Below are 20,420 nucleotides of genomic sequence, written 5' to 3'. Positions count from 1 at the left end.
GGCATCTGATATTCCAGTCACTTTTGTCACAAATCTTTTCTTCATTCTGGGTCGAGGCGAGGTAAGACAGGAAGAATCAGATTCCCAAAAGCAGAGTCTTGGGTGATGAAGTATCCAGATGAGTGTGCGTGTGCGTGCTAGGGAAGGGTTAAAAAAAGCAAAGGCAATTAAACTATTAGACATCACAATTTTTCAACCAAGGCATTAAAATTACTTATCCTATCTGAGTGTTTAAGACCAAATTTATTTTAAAAATCAGTTCTGCTGCTGCTAATTTTGTTTAAATACACAGGAGATAGATAATAAAAAAGAATTTATATTAACAAACTGCACCAGGCACTCAATTATCAGACCCACTCTGACCTCTGTGATTCTCTAAAGTGAATAATGAGTCAAAGACATGAATTACTTTGTTCCTTGGAGTGCGGAAAGTTGCAACAAAGATCCCCAAAATCTGCTTTGATCAACAAAGCAGGTGCTTGAGAAAGAAGGGCAGTAGTTGGGAAGGAAGTGGGTGGGCAAGGGAGCTGATTACTGGTGATTAAGATTCCAACATTTTGTAGAGAATGTTGAAATATAAGTAACAGAAAACCACCAGCGACCTCCCTCTGTCACTAGAGAAAGGAAGACTGTTGTTAGGTTGCCTTATGTGAGATGATCTTTTATGCCTCTTCCAATTCTGAGATTCAAAGTTTTAACAGCATAGGTAATGATGGCTTGTTCCAGGTCTCTGGAAATGTCAGTTAAACAATCCAAGATCACTGTGATACTAAAACTGTTTATTACTATGAAGAACAGTATTTTTTAAACTGATGGATTATCATTTCCTGCACAACAGGTATGCTGACCATTAAAAAGAGAATCCAGTACACCAGTAAGATTATTAAGGAGTGTAACAGCATGACAAATTTGAAAAAATATATGTATGTACTATTCAACTAGCCGGTTCAGCTTTTAAGATCATTCTGTCCATCCAAATATCCTTGTACGCAAGCAATCCCTTGCCAAGGACAGCCCTGACTCAATGATGACCGTGTCAAACCATAAAGGATACTTTCATTACTGCTGTATGGGTCCTTCAAATCCTCTGGGCATGACTCAACATCAGAAAACCATTGCAGTTATGTGTGGAACGTTTTTATTGATACTGCTCCACTGAAATACGAACTAGGAACTGTGCTGGCTTCCAAGACCCGGGAACTCTCCAGAGACCCAAGTGTCAGTTCCACTTTGCTCACCTGCAAAGCCGCCTTTTGTTGGGCTGCAATATGCTGCTGCTCAGCATGATCCCGGAAGTCCTTATTAAGAGAGGGTCTCGAGAGTGCAATGCTAAAATGGGAATCTTAGTTATTTGGCTGTTTAAGGTAGAAGAAACTTCCTTACTTCTGAATCACATTTTTCATTATATGTTCTTTATAGGGATTAAAAAAAAAAAGGCCTCCCAGAATAAGTCTTTTTTTCCTTCTCCCACGATTTATATTAATTTATATGAAGAAAGCCTATGTTATTTTACTGGGGCTTCAAATTACCTCTGTTTTTGATTATTTTTTGGATGATCTATGGTCCCGTACTTTCAAACTGATCTGAGGTACTCCAGTCTATCATAAGGTTACATTTATGATGAAAACAGAAGCACTGAATGTTGCAAGCAGAAGGTACAGCATGCGAAAAGCCCAGGGATAAAGACCTTGGCGTGTCTGAAGAAATTAAGAGCTTGACAGGACTGGAGGTCAGGGTTGGAAAGGGGTGAAGTGGGTTGGCAGATGACGACAGGGCGGAGAGAAAGGCAGGTGCCCTGTGAAATAAATTAAGAAATGTAGATCTTATCCTCACAGTAAAGAGAGACTCCCAGAGAGTTTAATAAAGCAGAGGAGTGACATGATCACAAGTACCACATGATGGCTCAGAAAGACCACGCTAGGCAGACTGCGCTGGTCACCTCCTCCACAACTGTTTATCTCCCTATTTCCTTGCTAATGGAATCCAAACTTCATTCAAGTATTGGTGGTACCCCGCTTCAGGGCTGGCCAGGCTCATCCCTCAGGGAATGAACTCTGATCAGTGTAAGACAATGCCATTCCCATTCCCCTCGCTGGCTTCTAGTTTAAGCAAGAGAAAGAGACACAGTTCTGGGCAGCCAGGCTTGACGGGCAGCCTGCTGGGAGGCTTCTGAGAACATTCTCTGCACTCTTAAAAGGGAAACGTAGCACAGGCACCTTTCTGGCTTTGGCCTCTGTAGCTGGCTCAGCGTGCGGTGAGGCTGAGACTATGGCAGTCCCATCTGGACCATTAGGGAGCTGCCGGCCCACACAGAAAGGCAGAAAGGAAGGCTGGAGGGAGGCCGGAGCACAGCTCACACCACTGGCCACTGCATGAAGCCCCTCTGGAACCACCGGCTCTTCACACTCCCGGGAAACATACATCCTAACGTGTATGCCAATTTTCTTGGTTTTCTGTTACTTCCAGATTAAAACATCCTAACTGACACAACTGATAAATATATTCAGGACTGAAGACTACAGGAAATTCAGTGAGGAAGCAGCTATCGAAATGGGAGTGGCCAGGACGAGGGTGGCATCAGTAGCCATGAAGAAAAATAGGCAGATCGGAGACGGACATGAAAGGGAATAATAGACGAAGTCCACACTTCTGACTTTGAGGACTGGTAGATCGGTGCCATTCACCACGACAAGGAACCCAAGAATAGTAAGTGGTGAGTAAGAGCACGGGAAGGGAAGAGGAGTTCAGCTTGGGACACGCCAAGTTTGAAATGCCTAAGGGACATCGGGGTGGAGCTACCCAAGAGGCAATTTGGGACTTGGGAGAAAAGACGAGATAAAAGTTATTGGCACATAAATAACAGGTCGTGGAAGTGGAGGCAACTGCCCAGTGAAAAGCTGTGTGAGGACAGGAAACTGGCTGTAGGAACGGACTCTGAAGGGCACGGACATTCACGACACAGGCAGCGGAGATGCATCTGCAAAAGAAACCAAGACCATGTGGCACAGAGCCAGTGGAAGCCGAGGAAAGAGAGTATTTCAAGAAGGACAGAGTGATCAGTGGTGTCAGACAACACTAAGCCATCTAATAAGGGAAGGCCCTCGGCCCACCAGATTTAGCTACAACCATGAGGCTGTAGGTGACCAAGGCGAGCACCTATTCTTAGGAAGGGGAGAGTGGCTCTCGAGTCAGATTGGAATGTGCTGAGGAGTCAATGAGTGAGAAAGTAAAGGTGAGGACAGACAGCACTTTCAGGAGGTCTGGCTGAAAGAGGGGGCAAGGCCAGGGCAGTGGCTAAATGCGATGGAAGAAGGCAGAAACTGGACACAATAAAGACGAAGCCACCTACATTTTACCTGCTTTGCAGAATGCTTAAAAAGGGGGACACTGACAATAATTTCAGCAACAAACAAAAACCACACAAAACCCTTTTCTTTTTTTTAAAAGTAGGCTCTGGGGACCATTAAATATTCTAATTAGAACTGGAATATTTAAGATCTAATCACTTCATTTAATTTTTTTCAAATCTAACAAAGAAACAAAACATGTAAATTGCAACGTTACAGAGACAAACGTCTGCCAACCAACTTGAGGTATTTTGTCCAAGATCTTTTTTATATCCTGAATATGAAAACCACATTATTCTTCAATACCTCGCTCCAGGATGATTAGTCGAAGACTGGTTCTGCATTAGTAATTTTCTTTTCTCTTTGTCCAGTTCTGCCAAGATTGCAACCCTGTTTTTGTTTTGAAAACCTAAAAAAGGGGGTGGGGAGAGGAGAGAGAGAGAGAGATAAAAACATTTTAGAGCTATTTTTAGAAACCCAGGCCATCTAAAAACCCAGCAAGCAAATTCTGTTCTCTAACAAGATAACGAACGCACTAGTGAATATTTCCCCTAGACGGTTATACCGTTTTCCTACCGCTTCCCAGCGACTTTACCAGCACAGCCCACATGGATGGATGCAAAGTAGAATACTGACTGAGGATTTTGAAGACTTAGTTTTAAAGAACTGTAATCACCAAGGTTTTCAGGAGGAAAACAGCAACAGACATGCTCAGATCCAAACAATATTTATTTTTCGTTGTCAACTGCTTTCATTAAGTGACACAGTCTTTCAAGGAACAAGTCAAAGAACTGCAATGGACTACACAGCAATTCTGAGAAAGAAATGGAGCATAACAGATGGGGTACAAAAATGTGTGTCCTTCATCAACTACTTAATACTGGGCCTGATTTTGATCTTCAAGTTTTATAAGATCTAGAGCAGAGGATGCAAAGTCCTGGCCCAGAAGCAGCAACCAACTAGGTTTTATAATCTGAATTAGGGGCACCTGGATAGCTCAGTTGGTTAAGCATCCTCTTGATTTCAGCTCAGGTCATGATCTCGGGGTCATGAGATCGAGCCTCACATTTTCAACATCACACTCAGTGGGGGAGTCTGCTTGAGATTCTCTCCCTCTGCCCCCCCCCACCGTGCTCGCTCTGAAATTAATTAAAATCTGAATTGAATGCCAACATGTAAACATTGCGAGAATGTAAACAAAATCCTCAGATTTCTTGCTTCTCTTGAAACATCTCAAGCACTGGCAACAAGGGATCTGGATATCCTCATGGTAAAAATTAACTAAAACGAAGAAATAATCATCGCTATTTCATCACATTAAAAAGACACTGGGCACTCCCTAGCTTATTACAGTCCTTATCAGATTTGTTTATATGCCTGTGGGCATTTGAGTTTGATCCCTAATTTAGAAAAAAACAAATGGAAAGATAAAAGGCTAGAAAACAAAGCCTAAAGTGAGTTCTCTGTAAAGTGAAGAATGCTTTCCAAGGGAAAGTAGCACTCTCCCATTTGTATATATGAAGATGCATATATAAAAAGCAAGTGGTGTCACTAGGTGTATTTCTAACTATAGGACAAGACTTTTTTCCACTTCTCAGAAGAGGCTAATGCATTCTTAGGAGATAATTATGTAGTTCCATCTTTGTAGGAATTTAGAGATACTGTAGATATAAAAATCTAATAGTGGTGGGACGCCTGGGTGGCTCAGTTGGTTAAGCATCTGCCTTTGGCTCAGGTCATGATCCCAGAGTCCTGGGATCAAGTCCCACATCGGGCTCCTTGCTCGCGGGGAGTCTGCTTCTCCCTTTGCCTGCCACTCCTCATGCTTGTGCACACTCTCTCTCTCTCTCTGACAAATAAATAAAATCTTAAAAAAAAATCGATAGTGTCTAAATTATGTGATGAGCAAAATAAACAACCACACTCAAAAGTACTGGTGTGCTGTTTATGGAAATATCCATTTCTCTCAAGATTAATTTGTTCACAAATAATATTTTAGGGTCACTATCAGTAAAGAAATGGTATATACATAGAAATTGTATGTACAAAGCATTAAAAAGACTATATGAAGATAATTTGATCAATAATGTTCGGATAAATACAAGCACAACTGAGCTTTTCAATGTTCTTCAATGTGTTTAAGCTTACCTATATTATTTTAAATGTCTGTCCTCTGTGAAAAGGAACCAGAGTTCTAGGGAGAGTACTAGTTCCATGTCTTGGGGCAAGAAAAAAAAAAAATCAAGATGTGCCTAGAACATCTTGTTGTCAGAAAGCAATTAGTTTTTTTTCTTTTAAACATCCAGGGTAGTGCTGAAAGAACAAAGAAGCCAGGCGCCTGGGTGGCTCAGTCGGTTAGGCATCTGCCTTTGACTCAGGTCATGATCTCGGGGTCCTGGGATCAAGCCCCATGTTGGGCTCCCTGCTTAGCGGGGAGTCTGCTTCTCCCTCTCCCTCTGCCCCTCCCCCCATTTATGCTCTCTCTCTATCAAATAAATAAATACTTAAAAAAAAAAGAATAAAGAAGCACATTTGAGGTTAGCCATAATAGAATAATAATTATAGTTAAATGGAACAAATTAAATCTATGATAAGCCATGACTCCATAATAAGATACAAAAGGGAAAGTTAAAATACATAAAAATATAGTTGTAAAGAAGGGTGAAAATAATTATTATAATTAGTAATTAGGTCAGTTGTAATAATCACAGTTAATAATTAGGTTAGTGTTAACGCTTAGGAGTTTGTTTCTCCTATTAAGTGTATGTCTGTTTATAAAGTATAGCTGTATACTTTTTTGTTTAGGTACACCGAGGAAGGGGTAAATACAGGGAACTGGGGCTAAGCCAAATAGTTCCAGAAAAAGCATGTTCGGGACCAAGAACAAGAGAGGTGGATTCAGCACAGGTTCACACACACATGTTCACACACACACACACACACACACACACACACACACCCATACAGGAGCCCCAGTGGTGATGAGCACCCCTGTCACACAAGGACCAAGCAGAAACTCTGAGTTCTAACTGGATGAGTTAGTGAAATTCCTAAAGAGAGCTAACTCTAAGACCTAATGATCCCTGACCTCTTGGGAGATGAAATGCATTAAATTGTGGCAGTAAAGCTACCAGAAAAGGGCAATTCATAACGAAAACAGAACATGGAAGTATTTCATTTAGGGACTAACTTCAGGCTGCAAGAAACTAAAAATCTATGAGACAAGCGTGAGCTTAAAAAATCCCATTAACTCAGTAGGTAAAGTTTAATGATAGAAGGGACCCAGTGCACAACAACACAGCTTTTAAATCATCTTTAAAGGCATAACCAAATCTTGCGTTTTGGCTGAGAATCAAACTTATCAAAAAACACTAAATCTTGACTTACCTGAAATTTGGTTTGTTTTGGTAGTGGTAAGATTACTGTAACCCTAGGAAGGCATAGAAAGATTACTATAATCCTGGGAAAGTACAGAAATAAGAATCTGGGAAGATTATTATAACCCCAGGAAGAAATAAAAAAAACAAGTACAGAAAGAGTAAATTAATTAATTAAACCCATGGGTTAATATTTTAAAATAGATTTAAGTGTACTAAGTTTTGCAATCATTACAAAGTGAAGTATTACATAGTCATTTATAATTCTAATTTAAACTATTATAGAGAATTTAACAAAATAAGTTTATAATCAATCCTAAATGTTTAAAATTTTTTATTTTAGAAGTTACTTTATTAGATGAGTGTAGGCTTAATACACCATTAATTAAGTTATGAGCAGTGATGAGTATTTTCTCCATGCAGAGATCCCCTTGGACTTTATAAAGAACTCATTAAAGTATTTAAACAAGGGGTCACCGGAGTGGGCTAGCCCATAGCCTTCCCTCCCTCGTAAAGATGGGATGATGCCTATCTCTGTATCTCATTTAGTGCCCCATACTCCCACCCAGAACCCCAAGTTTTATCCTTATAACCCCCCCCTCTGACTACCCACAGCTAACCAATCCCCGAGTCCAGTGAATTTTATGTCCCAAATGTCTGTTAAAATAACCTCCCTTCTCAACTCCTTTTCCACAGTATAACCAAGCAAAATTATCTTTTGCATAATATTCTAGATATTAATGTATATCTGCAAGCAGCTGAGAGCCACAAAAGCTACTTTACAGAGAAAGGGTATGGTCAGATCTTTTAGGCTTTTATTTTCTGATCTTGTCTAATGTTCCTGAAACCTATGCTTCCGTCTTGATTTTTTAAAAAATAATACAGTATTATTTTACATGTCTATTTTACACAAAACATTTACATTATAAAAGTATATAAAAGTCAACAGATAGCACTGAGGAGATAATAATAGCTTATTTCAAATTTGAAACTTAAGGCACAAACTAGGTAATTCTATCTGGTTATACGAAGTATAATGTTCTATAGTAAGATTCTCCCACCTTCAGGGTTTATACAAACGAACTCTAACTAGGACATCAATATGTAACATTTAACTGTTTTATTACACTCGCTACTACGCGAGTTGTTTTTTTTTTAAACATTCACCTATCTCTTGCCATAATTTAACATTTGATTTTTACATTCTTTTATACATATCATAGTTACATGTTAACTTTTACATTCTCAGAAGCATGAAAGTGTTAAAGATATATCTCATGTATAGTACTTAATATTCCTTTATAATTAACCTTTTTCCTAATAAAATTATCTTAGAATAAAGCAGCACACTCTAAACTACTTCTACTTTTAGAACCCTATCTCCATTCACAATCATATATATTTTCATTTCTACATCCATTCATAGAAACATATAACTCCCACACATTTTTTTTGTCACTAAAAACATTCCCAAGGAACTGGCATCACATCAAGTTGCATTTTAAACCTAACAGCTGATAACCACTTTACATGAATAGCTCTATCACACTTAAGTAAGCACTAACTGGAATTCTTTTTATTGGGAAAAAAATCTAAAGCCAAAGAATGAAAATTACTCTAAAATTACTCAAATCCTTTCAAGTGGTTACCCTACAGGCTATATATTACAACTATACATTAAATCAACACATCATACTTAAGATACCTGTTTAGTATTAAAGGAAAGTCACTGTGGCACTATTTAATATGTTTTAAGTTATTTACTGAATCAACATATATTTATTGTGTATTCATCATATACAAGCACTAGACAGGTTCTAAGGATACAACGACGAGCCAAAGCTGGACATGACTCTAGCTCTCATGGTTCTCAAACAGTCCAGTGAGGAGAGAGATGGTCAGATAATTACAGCAATGAATGTATACTTAGAATCTAAGATGAGTAGTCTGAAATAAAGAAAGAAAATTCTATAAGCATTGATAACAATCCATGACTATGGAAACCAATGTTGAATAAACTTGACCTAGGCTAGGAGTAGGGGGAGCAGTGAAGGCTTCCAGAGAAAGTCATGCCTGAACTGAAATCTAAAGGACAAACAAGTTCATTAGGGGTCAGGGGAAAATGACACTTTCCCCTGTAACAAGAGCATTGTGGCTGCAGTGTTGAGAACAGACTAGACAAGAAACAGGAGACTATGACAGTAGAACAAGCTAGAGATGACAAAAGTTATTACGGGCCAGGGAAATGGAAAGATAGGAACATATCCAAGAGCTATTTAGGAAGTTAAATCAACAGGACAGTGACAGAGTAAAGATTAAGTAAGGAATGACAAAGAAGGTGTCATGGATGGCTCCTAGATTTTTGGCTCATAGAATTAAATGGTGAATTATTTCTATTTTTCTATTGCTGCTGTAACAGATTACTACAAACTTAGTCTCTTAAAACAACACAAATCTATCATCTTACAGTTCTGCAGTTCAGTGGTCTTACTTGGCTAAAATCAAGGGCCGCATTTCTTTCTGGAGCCTCTGGTGAACAATATGTTTCCTTGCCTTTTCCAGTTTCTAGAAGTTGCCTGAGTTCCTTGGATCACGGTACCCTTTCTCTGCCTTCAAAACCAGCAACACTGTATCTCTCTGACCCTTCTTCTATCATTTCTCTCTCTGACCATAGCTAGGGAAAAAATGTGCTGCTTTTCAGGACTCATGAGATTAAAATGGGCCCACCTGGATAATCCAGGATAATCTTCCCATCTCAAGGCCCTTAACCTTAATCACATGTGCAAAGTTCTTTTTGCCAGAGAAGGTAACATAGTCACAGGTTCTGGGGATTAGGAGGTGGGCATCTTTGGTGGTGGGGTGGGGAGGGGATCATTTTGCCTACCACATTCCCCAATAATATATGTAATGTTTTCAGTGGTTAAAGCTTAAACCTCATCCAGAGGAGACTGCTTGATGTCTAAGTCTTAGCAGAATAAAAGCATATAACATTATTAAGTTAATGTGAGTTGATTAGTACCAATTAGTTTTTTCGGTATCTAGTTAATGGCAAACACTTCTTGTATCTGGAGAGATTGAAAAATTATTCAACTCAGGGCACCTGGGTGGCTCAGGTCATGATATCAGGGGTCCTGGGATCGAGCCCCGCGTACCCCCTCTCTGCCCCTCTGCTCGTGCTCTCTCTCACATAAATAAATAAATAAAATCTTAAAAATTATTCAACTCTTAGCTACTTTTTGGACTTTACTGAAAATACATATCAAAGGAAAGGAATGAACCCTAATATCTGCTCAAGTGACCTCCCTGTTTTCAAATTCTCTCTCAGTCAAGGACTTACTCCTTGTGAGCTACTGCCACTTTCTCTACCCATTTGAGGTTTCCCTTCTTCAGGACTGGCTAAATAAAAAGATGAGTTATCTTCCGCTTGAACTGACCTTTCCTCATCACTCATATTTCCTCTTACAGATAAACTCCCAGGCCCATTTCATTGTAAGGATTTTCTGCTTAATAACAGATGCAAAAGAGATACAAAGATTAAGAAGTCTTTTGCCCCTATTCTAGAGCGCCCAATTTTTTTCTTAGAATTTTCTTAATTACAATGTTCTAATCCCTTGGCTAAAGTGCAGTATGGAAAAACAATGAACAGGGTACCGAGGTAAAGAATCAATTTGACTTCTCATATCACTACTACCAGTTACTATTTAATATTGGGAAATTATCTCACTAGACAGGACCAAAAGAGACAATAGTAGTAACTTCGAAGGGTGGTTATACGAGGTACAGAAAATAGAAGTAAAATACCTAGCACACAGCATGCCACATGGTAACTGCTTAATAAATACTATTACTGTCATTCTCTAGCATTCTGCATTAGTGAGTTAACATCACTAGATTCTTCTCAGCCCCATTCTGCCAATCCACTTTCAGTGAATAGTTTTTCATTACAAAGAATACAACTGATCAGCATGCGGCTTTCCAGGTTACGCTCACATGACAGGCCTCCCAGGCCAGTCTGAATGGGCCTGGGAATCTCAAGCTCTCTCCTAACTATACACAAGATCTGAAGCTCCTTTACAACATATTCTGCCTCAACTCAGTTTAATTCCCATTTCAGCCTGGGGACTACAGATCATTCCTAGCACATCAGAAAAATACTGTATTCTGCCTTTGCAGCTAAAAATGAGACAAAAACAAATTTTTTTGTTTCTCAAAACCTACTGCAAATTGCATCCACGCTCTCCTCTTTAAAAAAGTACAAACACAAGAATTTTAAATTATTTTTACACATCAGCGTAAATTTTAATTTACATTTAATTTACATGTTAATTGACAGGTAGCATACCTTGCTTTTCTTCTGGACCATAGATAGTTTGGGGTAAGACTTGTATTTGGGCCTGAGGCCAAGCAAGACACCTCCCAAGAGCTATGCCACCCCACTCCTACAAAGCACCCTGAAATCACAGCTAAGAGCATCCAGAATGGCCCCAAGTCAAAAGTTCCCACCACCTGATCTACAGGGCTTATAGTTATTACTATAAACATTTTAAGATAACTAGAAAATAAAAGAATCAAAGTAAATAATTCACATTTCTTACTCAGTATTTCACTAGGTTTCTGTGTGTCTGAAATCAGGTGCCACCACACGATCATAGGACCTTGATATTTACCAATAATGAAAGATTCTTTTACATAGTCCATTGGCCAAATTCCAATTTGAGAATCTGCCTCTACATATTAAAATTCTCAAAATGTTACTTTATCAGTCAGGTAGTTATTAAGAACCAACCAAATGTTCCAGACTACGATGGATGGTAAGGAGGAGACTTCAGTGACTGTGTGCCAAGAGCTTACGAAATTTAGCAGTCCTGACTGCTAGCACAGTATGACAGACTGCTAGATCTGCTAGAGGGCTCAGTGAACACCACAGGACTCTGTATCCTACACCAGAGACATTAACAAATGGCAATGTACGGATCAGGACTTTTTTTAAAGTCATGGTTCTTTCAACAATCATTGTAAGATAATTATGGCACTTGGCATTCAATCTCTGTATTAAGTAGTTTCTATACATATAAAGAGTACAGAAATAATTTAATATAGAAAGTAAAATGCAATAGATCCAAATAGATGAGAATTTTAAAATTTTCACTGGGCGTCTACAGAGCATGATATGGACTCCCTCTGCTGGTGCCTAATACCAGCTCAGGACACCAACAAAATCACTGACAAAAGAACAGAGGCCGAAGGCTAATCTAAATTCACTTCTATTTAGATTAGAGGATGTTTCACAGCAGATATGATTATGGATCAATCAAAGGCAACCCTAAAAATGATCGTGTTTTATTGCAAATGCTAAAAAAAATACATAAATAACCAGCAAATTGTAAATCTCAATTACTGTGCTATTAGAACAGATAATTTAAAATTTATTTTCATCTGGACTGCATTGTGTGATTTTTAACAGCATATTTTCCTTCCAAAATAGATGTCTCTCTGTTTTCATTTTGGTTCAAATTAAATTATTTTTCATCTGATAACCTGATGAAGAGATCAGCGATCGAAAGCGAATGTTGACCTGTGATTAATCCCCGGAGCACACAAATCACACCTGATTATTTGAGAGAACAGAACGGTACGAGCTAGTTACAACTGTCACCACAGCTATGGCTTTTTACACTACTCCACTTCTATAAAACTCATGCAACCGCTACTGTGCCCTAAATGCAATTAATATACCAAAATAGATCTATATATAATGAAACAGCAAACTTCCAACTTCCAGTAGTAGCAGAGTAGTTTGGTTAGACGAACCCTGCCACAGTATAATTATAAATTCTGGACAAAAGATTAAAAATTCATTATTTGAAGGCACTAGAGACTGACCAAAATCAGGCAGAAATTGCAACTAGTGAGATTCGGGAATTTGTGACCTTTTGTTCAATCCACAAACAGTTGGGACAGCCCCACCTTACTGGCTTTGAGTTATCAGAGGACAGTTCAGGCTTGCAGAGTAGCCAGAAAACGAGGGGAGAAACGCCAGAGGGAAAGGGAGAAGGAGTAAAGCCCAAAACATGCCTATACAATCCACCCAATGTTTCTGCTTCCTGCCAGGGGGATCCAGCAATAAAGCGGCAGTTGGAAGCTGAAAAGACTGAGCAGAAAGTTCCGCTACTGCCCAACACAAGGAAGACAAGAGTTTGCAGTTTGAGTTGAAGGCTTGCACTTGCTAGAACAAAAATCACATTTCAGAGCAATACAAAAGAATCCAGAGTCTCTACAATATATTAGTCATAATATCCAATCACAAAGTATAGCAAAAAAAAAGGTGACCCACGCTCAAAAAAAAAATGCAGTCAACAGAAACCAACTCCAAGATGACCCAGATGATGCAATTAGCAGTGACAAAGGACCTGTATCTAGACTCCAAAAAAAAGAAAACTTAATGATAAAAATAAACCAATTTTTTAAAAAATGAGCAAAAGACTTAAGTAAAAAAAGAAAAAAAGATTTACAAGGCCAGTAGGTACAAAAAAAGAGCTCAACATTTGTCATCAGGGAAATGCAAGTTAATACAATGAGATGTCACTTTACCACTAAAATGGCTAAAATTAAGACGACCTATAACACTATATATAGAGCACCCAGAATTTTCACACATTGCCAGAGGGAATGTAAATTGGTACAGCCAGTTTGGGAAAAGGTTTGGCAGCTTTTCAAAACGTTAACAATATACTCAGCTATTAATCCAAATATCTACAAAAAGACTTATAAACTAATACTCAAAGCAGCTGTATTCACAATGGCAAAAACTGAGACAACCCCAAAGCTCCTGAATGGGAGAATGAATTTTTTAAAAATGGTGGTAAATACATACAATAGAACACTACTCCACAAGAAACAGAATGAGCTATTGATATATGGCACAACATGGATAAAACTCGCAGTTTAGTGAGTGAAAGAAGCTGGACACAAACAAGTACACACTCTATGATTACATTTATATGAGGTTTAAGTTAAGATAAAACTAAGGTAAAAAAAAATCAGAACAGAGTTAAGTAACAAAAAAATATGGGTCAAACAAGAGTTTAGAGTTGATAGGGAAAGGAAATAGAGGTTTGCTTCAAGTTTTGAAACAGGACATAACTTACCAGAGTGGGATTTAATACTTTCTTGAGATTAAATTTTATTTCTTAAAACTTACTTTTAAATAAAAATTTCTCTAGGATGTGTCTGACCTGATTTGCTTTAGAGAGCTTCTAAACAGAGGTAACGTGTATGAAAGTTTCTAGAGCAAATGAAGATAAAGGCATGAATATTGCCTGGTGACAATATAACCTCTTTAAAAGTGGTTCTGATTTCAAAGAAAAGAGAACACAGATGTCAGAGGAGGGCCTAAGGTTTACAATGTGAATAATCTTTTTATTTTATTTTATTTTATTATTTTTAAGATTTTGTCAGAGTGAGAGAGCGCACACGAGCGCACAGGAGCAGGGGGGAGGGGCAGAGGGAGAAGCAGGCTCCGAGCTCAGCAAGGAGCCTGATGTGGGACTCGATTCCAGGATGCTGAGATCATGACCTGAGCCGAAGGCAGATGCTTAACTGACTGAGCCACCTGAGGGGGTCCCCAATCTTTTTTTTTTTTAAGAATTTTATTTATTTGAGAGAGAGAGAGAGAGAGAGAGCTCGATCGGGGGGAGGGGCAGAAGAGGGAGAAGCAGACTCCCCAATGAGCAGGGAACCTGATGCGGGGCTCAATCCTAGGACCCCTGGGATCATGACCTGAGCTGAAGGCAGATGCTTAACCATCTGAGCCACTGGGGCGCCCACGGTTGTGAATAATCTTAACACAGGTTAAAACATAGGATTAATAGCTATTAAGAATGTTATATATCTGACACAATGTTGGACTTACTTCAAGTACAGGGTTTTTACTTTGCTATTCATTTTTTATTCTGACTACAGTAACTGCCCTATCCTAACTTTTCTATTAAAACACGTTTATCAAAGGGGGGAAAAAGTTCCTAGTAATAACAAGTTCCAGCATGCATTACCTTGTCCTGAAGGGTTTGCTGCCATATCTTCCTATTTTGTTTCAACTATGCTCAGTGGCAACTGGTCAGCACTTTACAGTCACCTGTAAAAAATATGTATACATATATATAAAATGCAGCATACTTTTGTAACAAACTAAAAGCTTTCAGGTAAAGCTAGCCTCCCTACAATGAAATGTTTTCAGTTTTTTCATCGCTTCAGAAATATACATCTGAGAAGCGCACAGACTTAAATCACAAATTTAAATTCTGCAAGCCCCTCAAGTATTTAATTAGAACGTTAAGGTTAAATGTTTACTCTTGCAGATGTTGTTACCAACATTTAGCATTGCTGTCTTTAATATACACCATTACGTTGTATTTACCAAACACTACCAAATGTATCAACCAATTGATGGCATCAATACAATCAGTGCTAGACAGAAGAAAAAAAAAATCACTCCTCTATGGTACTTCTTGATTCACTTAAAAAATATATCCAGCAACTACTGTGTATGCTGAAAGCTAAAAAGGAAAACACTCCTAGAATTTATCAAGTACATACTCTGCACCATACACTGCGTAAGATGCTTGAAATTCTTTTACTTATCACCATTTTATAGATGGGGAGTTCCGTGCCCAAGCCCACAAAGCTAGTAAGAATACTTAGGGCTGTTAGTTTCCAACTTTGTGGGTTTTGTATTAGGCCTTGGGGAGATCGCAAATGAGCAAAGACCCTACTCCTCCCTTCAAGGAACACAAAGTTCCAGCGGGAAAATACACTCTCATTCAGACAACCTTAGTAAAAAGTTTAACAAACGCGCTCTTTAAAAGGCGCAAACAGTGCTCCGGAAGTAGAGAGGAACTGATTCTATCGGCGTGATGAGGGATGCCTTTAGGGGAACCCGGGCAAAGTACAAGTGCTGGCAAACAGATTTCGGTTTTGAACAAAATATCCTTACATGCCCCTGAAGCAGAAGCACAGGGCGAGCCAAGCCGGTTGGGACGAGAGGAAAGAGTGCCATCTAGTGAAGGGAACCATAAAGCAGGGATGAGACAGGGCGGCACCTGCGTCTCAAAGGGTCCTTGCTGGAGGGCGTGGAGGGCAGGCTGGGCGGCTGCGGCCAACATCCAGAGAAAGGGAAGTGAGGAAGGTGGGGAGGCCGCTACCCTATGGCAACAAAGACAGCAGCAGCAGCAGATCAGCGCCGGGGCCACACACTTCCCTCCCCCGGCGCCGTCAGGCGGTCCTACTTACCAGGGCCAAGAAAGCGCCTAGGACCCTCCTCGCCTTCGGATCGCTCTCTCAAAGGGGGCGCGACCACTTAGAGACCTGCAAACAGAGCCCAACGTGCGGCTCTACAACCTTCCCGCCCCCGCTGCGCTTCCGCCTCCTGCCTGACGTACACCCGAAGGAACGGAAATCCCGCCTCCCGCCTGCGCCCGGCAGCTGCTGCCCGCGGCGATCCGTCTTTTAACTGCTGCCCGGGTGCAGAAGGCCACTTCCTTTCCGAAGTGTGGCAGCCGAAGAGGCTCATGGGAGATGCAGGCCGCGCTGTTGGGGGCGGGGCCCGAGTGGGGCGGAGCCCAGGCGGGGCGCGGAGACGCTTGCCGCTGGCTCTGCTGGGCAGGGGCGGGGCTGACACCCGCTGGGTCCCGAGCACCGCGAGTGGCCCTTTTCTCAAGGCCACCACTGTTCAGAGAAAAGTCACCAGCCCGGCTAGGCCTGCGACGATAGGATTGCACTTCGGCTGGGATGAGGGGAGGGCCAATCTTCACAGGCTGGGCTGGCTTTCGAGATTCAACAAACATCTGAGGTTGTGCGCCCACACACATTCACAAATCCCAGGGATTTTTTTTTTAATAGTTCGCATAATTATACATAAGAAAAGCACAAAACATGCAGAAGTTTTTGCTACTGTGCAATAATCTGTTCAAGAAGTGGCTGTGCCACATCTCAGAACACGAAGACCCTCCTAATGGGTTCACTTGATGCATGATTCCAGTGCAACGAATCTACATATTTACATTGGAGGGTAACCGTGTACTGATGTGTACCTGTTCTGTGGTCGGTAACCCCCGTTACGCATAGTTTCTAGAATTTGAACATACATTCAATGGTAAATGTTTACAATGCACAATTTTGTTGTGCACGGATCTAGGACTGAAGTAATAACACTATCAAGCATTTATTGAGTGCCTTCTGCATGCTAGATTCTTCTTGTGCATGAGTTCTGGTCCTATCATTTCCTGATTTATATATTATTTATATTTACATATTTATATATGAAACTTAGAAATGTTGGGTTACTTTATGTCAAGTAACAAGCTGAGTTTCAAAGGAGTAAATGTTTGCCAGATGCTAAGGCCCATGTTCTTAAATCTCACACATTGTCTCTGCTCTGGAGGAAGAAATTTCTTTGAGGCCAGCTCTTGTTGGCATCTTTAATACAGATATAAAGTGTAATATGTGAGCATTCTGGTAGTCGGCCAGGGCGGCTTTTCAATTAAGAGGCCTTTTTGAGGGGTGCCTGGCTGGCTCAGTTGCAAGAACACAGGACTCTTGATCACGGGGTTGTGAGTTGGAACCCTAGGTTGGGTGTGGAGATTACAATCAATCAATCAATCAATATTAAAAAAAAAAAAGGGTGCCTGGGTGACTCAGTCGGTTAAGCGACTGCCTTCAGCTCAGGTCATGATCCTGGAGTCCCTGGATCGAATCCCGCATCAGGCTCCCTGCTCAGCAGGGAGTCTGCTTCTCCCTCTGACCCTCTTTGCTCTCATGCTTTCTGTCTCTCATTCTCCCTCCCTCAAATAAATAAATAAAATCTTTAAAAAATATATATTAAAAAAAAAAAAAAGAGGCCTGCGGTGCCTGGTTGGCTCAGTTGGAAGAGCACCGGACTCTTGATCTCAGGGTTGTGAGTTTGAGCCCCATGTTGGGTGTAGAGATTACTTAAAAAAAAAAATAAATAAAATCTTTACCAAAAAGGGGGGGGCAATTTTGAGTCCTGAATTGACTAAAAAGACAACTGGGATGTATATGGCTGACAAAACCTTAATGAATTTTTTTTGGTGTTAGTGGCGTGACTAGACAATACAGAAATCAGGCTATAAGAAAGCTCCAGTCTAAGTCTGATTTGTTTGTTTAAGTTTTTATTTAAATTCCAGTTAGTTAACATACAGTGTAATATTAGTTTCAGGTGTAGGATTTAGTGATTCGTCACTTACATATAACACGCAGTGCTCATCACAGTGCGCTCCTTAATGCCCGTCCCCCATTTAGACCATCCCCCACTCACCTCCCTCCAGGAGCACTGTTTGTTCTCTATAGTTAAGATTCTGTTTCCTGGTTTGCCTCTCTTTTTTTCCCCCCTATATTCATCTGTTTTGTTTCTTAAATTTCACATATGACTGAAATCATATGGTATTTGTCTTTCTTTGTCTTATTTTGCTTAGCATAATACCCTCTAGCTCCATCCGTGTTATTGCAAATGGCAAGATTTCACTCCTTTTAATGGCTGAGTAATATTCCGTTGTGTATATATACCACAACTTCTTTATCCATTCATCAGTCGATGGATATTTGGGCTCTTTCCATAATTTGGCTATTTGTTGATAATGTTGCTATAAACATCAGGGTGCATGTCTCCCTTTGAATCAGTATTTTTGTATCCTTTGGGTAAATACCTAGTAGTGCAATTGCTGGGGCATAGGGTAGTTCTATTTTTAACTTTCTGAGAAACCTCCATACTGTTTTCCAGGGTGCCTGCACCAGTTTGCATTCCCCTCAACAGTGCAAGAGAGTTCCCCTTTCTCCACATCTTCCCAACATCTGCTGTTTCCTGTGTTGTTAATTTTAGCCATTCTGACAGGTGTAAGGCCATATCTCATTGTAGTTTTGATTTGTATTTCCCTGATGATGAGTGATGTTGAGCATTTTTCATGTGTCTGTTAGCAGTCTAAGTCCTAATGGACATTCTGAAAAAAGCTCATTTATGGAGAAAAGGGGAAAAAAAAAGAGTTCTACCTCCAGAACAATATTTTGTAATTTCCTGGCAAGTTCAGCCTGCAAGCATTGGGAGAACATTATCAGGAGAAAGATAAAATTAACTTGCTCCTAATTGTTTTGCCCTTTACTTGGTGGGTGTTAGGCCTTGAACCCCCTCTGTCTTCTCCTTGAGAGTTTTGGAACTTCTGCCTCACAAGAATTTTGACATCTTGGTTAAGAGTGGATCGGTTTACTTGGATTCAAATCCTGGCTCTAACACTTAATGACTGTGAGCCCTTGTTTAACCTTCCAGTGCTTCAGTTCTGTCATCTATAAAAAGGAAATAAAAATTAAATGAATAACCACTTCACATCCACTGGATGGCTACTATAAAAAACAAAATAAAATAGTAAGTGTTGGCAGGGAAATTGGAACCCTTGTGCACTGTTGGTGGGGATATAAAATAGTACAACCACTGTGGAAAACAACATGATGGTTACTCAAAAAATTAAAAATAGAATCACCATATGATTTAGCAATTCCACTTCTGGGTGTCTACACAAAATTACTGAAAGCAGGGCCTCAGAGACATATCTGCATACCTGTATTCATAGCAGCACTATTCACAGTAGCCAAGAGGTGGAAGCAACCCACTTGTCCATCGGCACATGAAAGGATAAGCAAAATGTGGTATAAGCATACACTATAGGGCGCCTGGGTGGCTCAGTTGGTTAAGCGACTGCCTTCGGCTCAGGTCATGATCCTGGAGTCCCGGGATCGAGTCCCACATCGGGCTCCCTGCTCAGCAGGAAGTCTGCTTCTCCCTCTGACCCTTTCCCCTCTCATGCTCTCTCTCTACCTCATTCTCTCTCTCAAATAAATAAATAAAATCTTTAAAAAAAAAAAAAGCATACACTATAACATTATTCAGCCTTAAAATAGAAGGTAATTCTGACATATGCTACAGCATGCATGAACCTTGAGGACATTATGCTAAGTGAAATAAACCAGTCACAAAGGGCAAATACTGTGTGATTCCACTTGTATGAGGTACTTAGTGTAGTCAAAAATCGTAGAAAGTAGAATGGTGTTTGCCAAGGGCTGGGGGGAAGGGGAGAATGGAGAGTTGTTGTTTAATGGGTTATAGAGTTTCAGTTTTACAAGATGAAAGGAGTTCTGGAGATGTCTGGCGGGGATTGTGGCAACTATGAAAGATCTGCATTTTCTTGCACACCTTGGTATTCAGTCATAGGTCAGCTGATAAATACACAGATCCTACACATCAACTAGGGAGGAGTCCAAGATAAAAGGAATGCATAAGACAGTCCTGTGGCTCTGTTAATTGATAAGGAAATTGATAAGACTGCCAGGTAGCAGTCTATGAAGGCATTATGAATATTATGGGCCTTTAATATCAAAGTAAAGAGTTGAGAAGAGTTCCCAGTTTCCAGCTGGAGCTACCTTAACTCTCTTTTGCTATTTTGTGATTAAATATTTATGGGGAATGCATTAAGCTAGAAAGCCTTTAAAATAAAGTGTGTAGAAGTTTGAGACAATTGCCATATTAATTATCTATTGCTTGTAATAAATTACCTCCAAACTTGGCAAGTTTTTAAGAGATTTATTTATTTATTTATTTGAGAGAGGGAGAGAGAGCACGTGCGCAGGAGAGAGG

General features: G+C 40.0%; 1 protein-coding gene across 1 annotated transcript; it reads right to left on the bottom strand.

The window, feature by feature from the left end:
* On the bottom strand, positions 1-16,066 carry LOC113934681 (INTS3 and NABP interacting protein). Its single transcript, XM_027616121.2, has 5 exons — positions 16,013-16,066; positions 14,776-14,858; positions 3,654-3,756; positions 1,239-1,329; positions 1-137 (listed from the first exon to the last, which is right to left on the bottom strand). Exons 2-5 carry the CDS (start codon positions 14,798-14,800, stop codon positions 42-44), a joined length of 315 nt encoding a protein of 104 aa, XP_027471922.1. The 5' UTR covers positions 14,801-14,858; positions 16,013-16,066; the 3' UTR covers positions 1-41.
* Between the last annotated feature and the right edge of the window lie 4,354 nt (positions 16,067-20,420).

Source organism: Zalophus californianus, chromosome 13 (genome assembly GCF_009762305.2).
Source record: "Zalophus californianus isolate mZalCal1 chromosome 13, mZalCal1.pri.v2, whole genome shotgun sequence".
NCBI classification, from domain to species: Eukaryota; Metazoa; Chordata; class Mammalia; order Carnivora; family Otariidae; genus Zalophus; species Zalophus californianus.
This window is presented reverse-complemented; position numbering and strand designations above follow the sequence as displayed.